Here is an 11,970-nt window from a genome sequence, read left to right as displayed (position 1 = left end):
ACTATTGCAAATAGAAGTAAGATGCTTTAGCAAACAGGAGACAGGCACTAGATTATTTCAAATAAGTTCTATCAACCAAAGATCAAATCCAAAGATCACGTTAGGGTTAGATTAGAAAGTAGGATTTAAAGGTGCAGTAAAACTGCGGGATGACCCAGCATAAGAGAGAGATACAGGTTGTAGGTGAACCTGACAAGGTAAGTCAAAAGTGTCCTACAGCAGGGAAGTGACCCAAAATCCAGGACAGCAATTACGGCTGACCTTCTGTAGCTGACTAGCTGCTTCGTGTCTTGAGAGACTAGAGGTAGAAAAACCTATGTAAAATCCTCTCTTACCTGTTTGAGCAAAACCAGGAAAGTGGCCTCATTCATAATGATTAACTCAGAGCGAATTGTAACTGTTCCTTCTTCCTTCCCCAAAAGCAGCTTATGTAGCCTCCACAGACCCTAAGTAACACTTGTTCTTTAAATAAGCATTTTTTTTCTAAGTTTAACTTGCATAATCCCTCAGTTTCAGTTCCAGAAGCCTTCATACGGTTGTTTTCCCCTGTCTTTATTTAATTCCAGGTTTTTACATGATTTTGTAAAGCATTTGCTAACCCTCTATGGAAACCATGGTCTTGCTAATTAAAATCCAGAAACGTCATTGTTTAGTGTTGTACTGCAGCAGGTCATGCTGATGCCTTTCCAAGTGCATTTCTTTCATCAATTTCATTTCAACAGAACGTTTATGATACCTTGGTATATGAAGCCAGTGCTGATCCATAATCAGCCGTTAGAGGTGGTGAAGACCCTGGACAAAGCTGCTATTCCTCTGCCAAAGAAAGCAAAACTAAGGTAGGAATTGCTGCTGGTGCTATGATCTAGACATACTTTACTGCAACAGCGAGAGTGTAGTACTAAAAAGCAAAGTATTTCTACAGTCATTTACTCACTGGCAGAGAGGTGGCAAATCTGGTACGCATCTGAGCTGGGAAGCACTGTGTAAGGCTGTACAATTAATAAACTGTACTGAAGTCCAATCTGGAAATTAAAGTCGAGTTTTCAGTATTTTAAGTTTCACCTTAACTCAGTTTCATTTCCTTTGCCCTAAGAAACTCTAAAGAAATACTTTTTTCTTCCTAGTTCATTATTACTGAGTTACTAATCACCTTAGTTAAAATTAACTCAAGCTAATGGATTGCACTCAGCTTTACGGACTATTAAAGCTCTACCTAAGGCTTGAAGTGGTACATTCCTTTATGCAAGGATGATTTTTTTCCTTCAGGACTTAACCTGTAACAACTGTGTTAGTCTGACAAGGAACTCCAACACCAAATACCTACCAGCCTTCTTTTATAGGGAAATATATGCCTCTATTTTAAATTTTGATATATGAACCAAATTTAAATCTAAAATAACAGAAAAACACTAATTCTGTGGATTGTATTAAAACCTCCACGTTTTGTCATTTGCCTGCTATACTACAGGAGTAAATAGGTCTTGCTTGTTTTAGAAATGAGCAGTTTGCTTACTAATACTGCTGCACAAAAATTAACAAGGAAAAGTGAAGTTCAAGTAACATATAAATTTACTTTACATTCCAAATATTATTTTCAAATCAATGTGATTGTTTATACAGAGAGTTACCAGTGATCTTTCAGTTTCATTGACTATTTATACTGATAGTTGTTACTGACCGCCAGCTCAAAGCAAGCACAAAAGATGTTTTGAAGTTTGTGATAGAAGGTGAAGTCTCCTTGCATGTGTTAATACATTAATCTCATCCTGAGAATACTTCTCCAGCATAGGTTCTGCAAGCCTTGAGCATGGGAAATTCTTCAGCATCAGTCCCAGAGGTTGCTGCTCATTTGACAGCTCCCATTGCATCATCACTGCTGATCAGAAGGTGAGAAAGGTCTAGTTCCTAGCTGGGCTTTAATCATGGATTAGGTAGCATGGTATGAATTGTTTTGGAGGATGACCCTAGGTTAAGACTGAGATGTGGATCACTCATGAGGCTCGGGCTGGATGGGGAAGGCAGAACAGATTATCTGCCTGGACTCCAATACTTTCATCTTTGTTGTCTTACGTTGTGTGGTATCCTCTAAGTAGCTCTGGAGCTAGATTAACATGGAAGAAATTTCCCTGAGACTTGCACAGCTGTGCTTGGAAGCTGAGCTGTTGAAGTGTGCTTGTGTGTGTAAGAGACTTTACTTGCTGACTCTGTTAACTTGAAGGGAAATGTCTGCTTGAGGAGTTTATTATCACTACCAAAACCTCACTCTTGTGAATCAAAATCCTGGAAGAAACGTCATTGTTTAATGTAGTGTTGTCATGGTAACTGCAATTCCAAGTGCATTTATTTCATAAAAATTAACACAGTGTTTCTGGTAATGTGACTATATAGGATTAATGGTGACCTATAAGGAGCAGTTAGTGGTTTTAAGTCTGGAAAGTGCTGCCAAGAAAAGGGAAACTAAGGCATGAATTGCTTCTGGCACTATGATGTAGGGGTATACTGCAGCAGCAAGGGCTTAACACTAAAAAGCAAAGGAATGTCAAGTTATCTACCCAAAGGCAGTCAGAAATGTCATACTACATAGATTGCATACTGCTTTGTAAAACAACTGTTTGTAAGACTGTGTTAATAAAACCTGTTTAAAAGACTCAAAATCTGCACATCAGCTGTGTGCATTATATATCATGTCTCCAAACTTAACAAAGATTTTAAAAACTTCATGAACAAGCTCACTAGCCACATAGAATATAGAATGGTTTAGGTTGGAAGGGACCTTAAAGATCATCTAGTTCCAGCCCCCTGCCATGGGCGGGGACGCCTTCCACTAGACCGTGCTCCACTTTTTTTGCCTTCTAATAGAACCTGATCTGCCACATTCATTTAAAACTGGACAACGAAGAAAGAATTACTAGTCAGAGTATTCTATGTTGATGGCTGTTGTAATTTCATGATATGAAAATTTCTGTATTTGTAAATTGCAATTTCTAATCATCAGATTTGAGAAGCTTTAGGCTATTACCTGTGTATAACCGATGCAGTAGCATGTTTCAATTTGCACACACAACACTTCCCCCCCTCAAATTGCTGAAAGTTAACTAGTCTGCTGATTGCAAAGGGATGTTAATTCCTAGCCCAATTACACCACACTATCTGCATCACTTCACATGGGGTGCTGCACGAAAAGATGCTGCAGTTGGTGCCAGGGTCTCTTGTAGCTTCCAATTTGCTTTCCTTGATGATGGCGGGAATCAATTGCCCTCTAGAAGGTAAACCTCCTGCTGCTGGCCCTGCCTTGTTGAAAGAGAAGGATCTGACACCACAACCACCACCAAGGGGTCAAAGTTACCAGGAAGCTCTTCCCGCACTGCAGATGTGAAAGCATCTAGAGTATACTTGTTATTTGCTTGTAATTTTCCAGAAAAAGCATTGGCCCATAGTACCAGTCATAAAATGGTGCTTGAGTCCTGCAGACCTAAGTAGCTGTGGCAGGACTTTTGAGAGCTTTCAGAAGAAACGTATTTATCAAGTCAGCTTGCCAATTCATTTTTCCACCTTTTAAGAGCATGTTCTTCTCACAACCTGTATTTCCCTTCCAATCTATTTTAATTCTTCAGGAGGATACTCCCTACCTTTCATAGAGGGCGAACAGCTGAAAATTCCTTTTCTCTCAATATGAATATGTATATATCTGAAATGTTTAAATGTCATAAAACAAAGGAGATTTTCAACTTTCAAATATTAAAATTCATCATTGTGAAATTACTTCAGTTTTAAGTAATTTGAGAAAACCCAAACGATGAGGGCTAGCCGTAAGGGATTAATGATTCATGATCCCTAGCATGAGCAGAAGTGGAAATTGTGAAATGTGTGTGAATCACTGATTTATGTTTGACTACCTTCTCTATGGTTGGACCTAAATTATCTATTAGAATATGCTAATGATCCATTTCAGAGCCTGCAGAAGTGGTTTCTTTGAACGGAAATGAAAATGTGAGGATTGGAAGAAAAAATGGGTGTAATTTCTATATATGTGACCCTACATAGCACTGAGGCTTGCAGTTGAAAAAGGCAAATGGAAAGTGCTCCCAGGTTCCAGTGCATATCCAGCATTATGTCTTCAGTGTGCAAGAACATTATATTAGTATTATTATGCCAAATGTATAGATAAAAATGAAAAAAAAAAGTACAACTTTTATAAAATATTATTCTGAATCATTGTATATACATTATACACATTATACATGGATTTTATATGTCACATATGTCTCCAAGGTTAGATACAACAGTTCAAGCAATGTTTTTCTGTATTATTGTTGTGTTCTCAATTCTGAGTCACTCTTGCATCTGTATTATATTATTTTTATGGATTAAAGAAGAAATTACGTATGGGATCTTGTTTAACAAAACTATACTAAATACAGTGCATGTCCAATTTAGATTTTTTCAAAAGGCTGGGGCAGAGAGTGATTATTTAGAAATCTACTAGACCAAGGCTGAAGATTTGCCAAGTAAAATAGCTGTGTAACAAAGGCTAGAGGGTGTCATGAGAATACTCTTTAGATTTATAAAAGTTACATGATGTGCTTATGTTTTTTTTTAAAGGAGAAACAATTATACAAATCAAACAATTTGTTCTTTTTAGTCCCATGGTGCTCGTATTGCAAATAAGGAGGGGTGCTGGAAGTGGAAAATATTCTGAGTTTGACTTTTTTTTAAAACAAAAATTCTTTTTCAAAACGAAGGTTATACAACTTGTATAATCTTGAAAAATAGAGATGAAGAGTTAAAGACAATTTGGTCCCTGAGTAAATATCTGGAAAATTACTAAAATCTATACAATTGCTCCCAAGGCTGCCTCTCCCTATCACTATCAACAGACACATTTATTTTTGAGTTGTAGGTATAAGCCACCATCAGTAAAGCATAATCCTTAAATTAGCTTATCATCATTCCAGTTCAGGCCAGGGCTTTCATTAAAGGGCTCCTCCTGTTATATACCACTGAAATGAACGTAAACCTGTCTGCCTTTCTTTTGGTTATGGATCTGCTTATGCTTTATGTCTTGTACATCAAAAAAGTTTTCAATCAGTGTAGAAACCCTGTAACAAAGATGGAGTATCATGATACATAATTTTTTCATAACAAAGTGGGACATTTAGTTGGTCTGTTGTTTGCAAGAAATGGCTGACTCCCCGTTTCCTTGAGTTTCTGTCCACTTTGAGGTGTCAGTAATGCTGGAGCAGAGAGGTGATGAGCAGCTCCTTTCAACTGATGAAAGTTGTTAATATAGCTGGCAATCAGTAGAGTGATCTCAAGAATCTGTAACAGGAACATACAAAACTCTTTAAAAAATACAGTGATGTGTTTTGACTGCTGAAAAAATAGCTAGCTTTTTAGCAAGTGACAATCACCATCAACTGGAAAAGTACTTGTACTTTATCAAACAAATTAATGACGGGGAGAGACGAGATGCCTAATAGAGCTTTTTTCTATTGCTCCTTGCCAATAATGTAATGTTATTACCATCAGTATGCTGGATACTTTGTCTTCCACAGTTCAATGATTCAAACAGATGGTTTCTTTCACTTTCAGAGAGATTTTGAAGTCCGAAAAATGACGCTCTTAGAAAAAAACTTTCATTATGTGTTCCCGCAGTTTTGCTAGAAAATATCTAGTGCTCAGAGAACTAAAGACTCAGGGTAGATAAAAGGAATGAAGACTTCTGGGAGCTTTTTACCATATTTTCTCTTTGCAATCCACACAACCTTGCCTATAAGGGCATAATCTGAGGGAAACTTGAACAGATGTATTTTACTATGCTTATTTGTATGAAGAGTCATGTTTTGACCCAAATTTATATGTGGAATTTTGTATTCTGTTTCATAAATTGTTCTGACTAACAGCAAAAGACTTTGAAATCTTTGCTATTTTAAAAAATATGGTCAATCTTACCAGTGAATATTTAAAATCACGAACAGTTTTTTTACCAAAGGAAAAAATATCCTAGGATTTTTAAGAAGTGACTGAGCTTTCAGATCTTGTATTCTACAATTCCACTGTAGAACACAAACCTTCTTAAAAATTATCTCTGGTGCTGATCAAGCAAACAGACTAGTTTTTAGGTACTGCACATACTTCCTGTCCTTCTATGAAAAATTTGGAACGTTATAGACAGGGACGTGAAAAGAAAAGGAACACATCAGTGTTGTCGCTGTTAACTCTTATATTACTAATTGTTCCACTCTCTAAAACCATCTGGCAAAAGTCAATAAACTGAGAATGCAAGGAATAAAGAAGGTGTTTCATCTTTCACATCTGTTAAGGATTACCCACTACAAAAAGCAGAAAAGTAGCAGATGGTGGGAAACTATTTATTTAAGGTAATATACCAACCTTTGGTTTTGTCATGGCAAAAAGGTGTTTTTCAGTTGATTTGTCCTTTGTCTTTGTATTGTTAACAACCAACATAAAATCATCTTGATAGCCTCCGAAAGTCATCAGACTCTTGTATGTATATGTAACTGTTAATCGCTTAAAAAAGAAAACCATAAAAACAAAATGCAAAGCTATAAGCAGGACAATGCAGGAAAAGCAGATTATGACAAATACATCTTTTAAAAACGTAGTTACACAGGTATTTTTCAAAATTTTGTTGTTAGCCTCTTATGAATCTTGAAATTAATTGTAGATTTTGGGATAGCTTCATTCAGACCTTCACTATGAGGAATTTCCATTGTAGATGATAACTCTTGTAAGTTTGACCTCTGTTTCTATTCCAAATTAATTAGATCAAAGTTATTATAAGCAGGTTTCAACTCAAGTGTGTAATTCAGTTTATGCAAGTCTTGACTGACTTTGAGAGAAGTTAATCTCAGGAATTCCATTTGAAATCGAAGCAGTGTCTAAGTAAGTTAAATGGCAGAGTATGAGACAGCTAAAGGAATTTAACTCCAGGACTTCTTTTTGTGCAGTGATGTTGTCTACATACACACAAATGAAATTAAATTCTGTTCTCTCTTTTTCACATCTCTCATGAAACATAAATGCTCTTCAAGGCTCGTCTGTTTTCCATCCCTCGACTCTTATTGTTCAATGTTCACACCACGCTAGTGGCCTTTGAGTTTATGATTAGCATTTAATTTACCATTATGACTCATATTAATGTGCTGCAGATGCCTACATTTAAAATTCATCAGGAAACAGTATCTGTACAATAACTGACTTAACATCCTTCAGTTACTAAACCTCTTTTTGCCCTTATTTGAAATAGTGTTTTCTCTAACTACCCCTTGCAACATTATTTCTGATACCCTTGATCCTTCCTACAGAAACTCAGAATATTCCCTGGAAACTGAGCATTTCCTGAATGGCAAGTAAGGCCTGCCAATATTGTGAACTGGCAGTGCTCTGCAGAAATGCCATAGCTAGCTCTAGGAGTAGACTGTTTATAGAACTTTCTGCAGTCTGATGCAAGCTCATTTTGCTTGTTCTCTGAACAGAGCTGCTGTTTGCTCTCATGTTCTTTATTATTTCTTTAACTGCAAAGAAATGTAATGAAAAGGCCCCTATCAGTACAATTATAAAGTTGAGATTTTAATTTTCTGATATTCAATATTAGCACTTGCTAATAGTGCCATGCCATTCTGTTTCTTTGCAGGATATAAATTAAAGCAGGGATCTTCTCAGGCACTGCTTTTTTACACTGATTACCATGAGTCGTTTTCTGTGAAAATTTTTATTGCAAATCAAAGAAAAAAGCAGAGCCTAAAATGACATAATTAAATAACACTGGGTTATATTACCTACTATTAAACAAAAATAATACAATGAAAATAACAATCTTTTAAAGTATCTGCTCTTTGCAGAGTGTATGTATTATGAATAATAATGGAGAATGAAGTCTCCAGGAAAAGAAAATTAATGTTATTGTAAGAACTGTAACTATGGATCTCCTGACATCTGAATGATTAAAACATTAACATTTCATTAAAAGATATAAAAACGGTATCTGATAAACAAAAATAAATTCCATGCAAAGAATTCATTACTTATTCCTATTATTAGAGCTACTATAATGATGATAACATTAAAGAGTTTTGAAAGGAATGAATGTTTGGTTTAAGAGAAAGACTAGATAACTTAGCATGGAAAGCTAATGCTATCTTTTATGTAGTATGGTGGTGAATCTCTCCATATACTCAGTATTAAAATCTACTTTGACCAAAATTAATAAAGAAATTCCACTTACCATAGAGCTGTAATCTAGGATGCTTATGCCGTCTTCATGTACAGCAAACCATATGAAGGACTTCTCAACTGACGATGTTGCTAGAGGCTACAAAGAGATATATTCTTCAATTAGTACTTCAAAATGAGGCAATATGTAAATAATTATTAACTCTCACCTATTATAGAGCTCTCTTCATCCACAGATCTTACTGAGATTTACACTGGGAGGGAACTGATGTAAAGGAATTGAAGTAGCTTCCCAAAGCCATGCAGGCAGCCAGTGGCAGAACTATGAACTCAACCTAATACTCTTGAAGCCTCCCCCGGTGTTTAGTCCAATAAAGTGTATAGTCTCATTAATAAAATAAAAAAAAAAGTCAGGTGTTTTAAAGTTTGTTCACTAGCACTTATGTCTACATATGCAAAGAGCAGAGTGCTGATAAGCAATTATATATATTAATTATATGTAATCCCAGTATATACTGGGATTACCTAACAAAATATAAGGGGTGAGGTGACAGTTCTGTTTAACATAGCTGTTATTTGAATCAAAAGAATTAAGATACTAGTGGTTTAAGAGAAATTGAGAGAGGCCAGCCTGGAAGGGAGTGCTCTAAATACCCTTAACAACATTTAATGTTTCTGCAAGGTTCAGCTTCCATAGCCAGTTAATGATGCCTTTTCAATATTATACTAGTTATCAGGTAAAAAAAGTCTGAAACAAAAAGGCTATCTCAAACTAAGATATAAGAAAATGAAAAGATACCACCTAGATTAATAATGTAAAACAAGCAATAAGTGTATTGGAAAGTTACTATTATGGTATACTTAGTACTATGGCTATTACATTGCACCAGAATATGGCTTACACAAGTTAGTAATTTGACAAGAGATTCAATCAGCACATGTATAACACACTCATTTTCAACAAAAAGGTATTACTATTAGAAAATTATATTTATATTAAAAAACCCCCATCACTCAAACTCAGTAAAGTTTCTTACTTTTGCTGCAAACAATTTAGCACCAAAGAAAGACCATTTTCTGGCTACAGTGAGATAAATGCGCACACAGTCTGCAGCACTGTGCCCCCGGAGAGCCATCCATCTTGTAGACAATCGTTGACAAAGCTGTCTGTTGAAATGAAATATGTAATTTAGTTATTGAAAGGAATTTAAATGCTTACCCATAGCGAGTTTAATGAGCAAAAAAAATCCATTTGTTAAAATGATAATTTAATACAACAACTATCACTTATATAGTATTAAATAAATCCAAAACGTCATTTAATATTTTTATGCACATGAAAATTATGAAGTATCTTTTAATTTCTGCAACATTATGATCAAACATTGAAGTAGCAGTTGCAGCATAAAGGGAAAAAGTCTAGTACAGCTTTTAATGTGTCTCTACAGATGATCAATCTACCTTTATCAGTACTCAACAGCTATGCCAGTTGTCATTCCAAAAATCCATCCAGCTTAGCACATATCTTTGCCTGTGGCTAGTAATAGATGTGGAAGATGCAGCTTAACACTACTCTTTTTTAATGTATCTGGGCACTGCTACCAAAAAGGGTGCTTCTGATGCATTATGCATTCACACTGGCTCTTTTCTTTTGTGGCCCCATGGTGAGCTGGTTCAATAAAATGATTCTATTTAGAACTAATCCTCCAAAAAAACCCCCCTCAGAATACCTTTCTAGCACATTGACTTGCAGGAATGACTCACCCAGCAGCCAGAAGATTATTAGATGCAGCCCAAGAAAAGGGAGGGGGAATGTGTAGTAAAGGGAGATCTTTCACTTGCAGCTTTCTCTTACTGGAAGTTTATGAGGTCAAACTGCACCCTTAGCAAAAGAATACAAGAAACAAGGCAGGTATAGAGTGATTCTTTCCCTGCCACAGACTTCCAGCTCTGGCGATTGGTAGTTTAGGGAGTACTTGAACAGTTCAACAGGTGTTTGACTTAATCTTCCATAAAGGAGTCTCATCTAAGACCTCTTATACTTTGTTCTTTGAAATTAATTGCATAACTTTCTATTTGTTGTGCATATACTTTTGAATGCCCCTATTAATTATCTTCTGAGTATGTAATAATGTTACTTTGTGCATACGATAATAGCTTTAAACTTTCTCAACCGCGTAGTGAAGAATGAGGAAAACGTTTCTATGATGTTTACTGGACTTCAAAATTACTGTATCATTGACTTCGGATAATTTATTACACTGTTCTGCTCTTCTTTATGTTAATAGGTGTTGATTGAAATGACTTGCAGATTATTCGTTTTAAATTAAGTGATACCTTACTAGGAAGTCCACCAAGTTAACATATTGCCAATTTGACTGGCTGCCAGAGATTGCACATTTGAATAGCACTCACTCAGATTAGATCCTCATGTCCTTTACTTTCAGTAGTTCTATAGTCTGACTAAAGAACTTAATTTAGATTTGCTGAATAAGAAAAATAAGAATTTCAAAATCGATGGGTTTTGTAACACTATGTAGTAACTTGTACAGCTTTTGCTGGAATGTGTGCTTAATGATGGACCTCTGTTTAGATTAGAAATATGCAGAGGGAATGGGTTCTTCAATTTAGCAAGAATATGACTTTCAAACACAGGTTTAGGCAAATACGGCATAACAGTAAGTTGTACCTCATGACAATTTAAAACCTCCTCATTTAACTCCTAGATTTTTAGAGAATATGAATTGCAAAATACATCTCACCGTAACTGTTCCTCTGAACAACCATGCCTGTATCTCTTAGGGTAGAATCTCTCCAAAACTTGTTTTAATGTTTGATTGGACTTGGACTGGGAAGTGACTTGCCCTGCTGGAGTTGAGAAAGGCCGTTCAAAATCTCCAACCTCTGCCTAAGGGAAAGAGCATGAACAAGAAAGTTTTTTGTTACTCCAGAGTAATTTTCTAGCTCGGTATTATGAGCTCTCTTTTCCTCTGTCTTACCAAATGTAAAATGAAAAACAGTTTGTTAATTAATGTGTATTTTTCACTGATATGAAAGTCATGCAAGTAATTTCATTTTTCTTATTTTATATTTACTATGGAAAAAAGATACATATCAAGTATAAATTGTACAAATATAATACTTACTAGTTCTGCTCTGAGATTGCTAGATCTCCAGCTGATACAAACCAGTTTAGATTTACTGAGTAACACCATCAAATAACTTTCATGAAACAGCTGTTACTTTGGTGCATTAACTTGCGGAAATCATGTAAGGAATAGTGAATGAAGAAATGGTACATGATTATATGATATTTAATCAAAGAGGGCCTGACTGTGTAGGAGGTAAAGCACGTTTTATCAGCATACAGTGTAAAGCAATTCCACTGAAGTACAGAGTTAGCCTTACACACAGATTCCAGCCCACTCTATTTCTTGCACTATCACGTGTAAAAAGTGGAAGTCACTTGACTGTCAAGCAATCCTGGACCAGTTTCTTTAATCAAGTTTTTAATGTGTAAAACTGCTGTGTGAATCATTAATGCACAAGGATTACCTGAGCTAAAAGAGCTGTCAATTCCATTGCTAGTTCTTTGTTTACGGGGAAGAGTCCATTGACTATTTGATCATTTGTCTGATATACTAGCAGCAGCTTTTCTCTGTCTGTCTCCCCATGGACTTGAACCGAAAAATAAAGCCTACAGAAAAGACAGAAAGTTATTAAATAAAGAAGATAGGGAAATGCATTAGCCCTGAGCATTGGCAGTATCTGCTC

The 11,970-nt window shown here is 35.8% G+C and overlaps 1 protein-coding gene across 1 annotated transcript in view; it reads right to left on the bottom strand.

Annotated features, from left to right (window-relative positions):
- Nucleotides 1-4,767: 4,767 nt before the first annotated feature.
- The window catches only part of PLEKHH2 (pleckstrin homology, MyTH4 and FERM domain containing H2), a 52,620-nt gene continuing 45,417 nt past the window's right edge, over nt 4,768-11,970 (bottom strand). Inside the window, exons 25-30 of the mRNA XM_059830306.1 lie at nt 11,752-11,893; nt 10,959-11,104; nt 9,234-9,363; nt 8,249-8,335; nt 6,394-6,531; nt 4,768-5,319 (exon numbers count right to left, since the gene is read on the bottom strand). Coding sequence (XP_059686289.1) covers nt 5,137-5,319; nt 6,394-6,531; nt 8,249-8,335; nt 9,234-9,363; nt 10,959-11,104; nt 11,752-11,893 — 826 coding nt within the window. The 3' untranslated portion in view covers nt 4,768-5,136. The remainder of the gene's footprint in view (nt 5,320-6,393; nt 6,532-8,248; nt 8,336-9,233; nt 9,364-10,958; nt 11,105-11,751; nt 11,894-11,970) is intronic.

This window comes from Gavia stellata, chromosome 2 (assembly GCF_030936135.1).
Source record: "Gavia stellata isolate bGavSte3 chromosome 2, bGavSte3.hap2, whole genome shotgun sequence".
NCBI lineage: Eukaryota > Metazoa > Chordata > Aves > Gaviiformes > Gaviidae > Gavia > Gavia stellata.
Note: the sequence above shows the minus strand (reverse complement) of the source record. Positions and strands in the feature narration are given on the sequence as shown.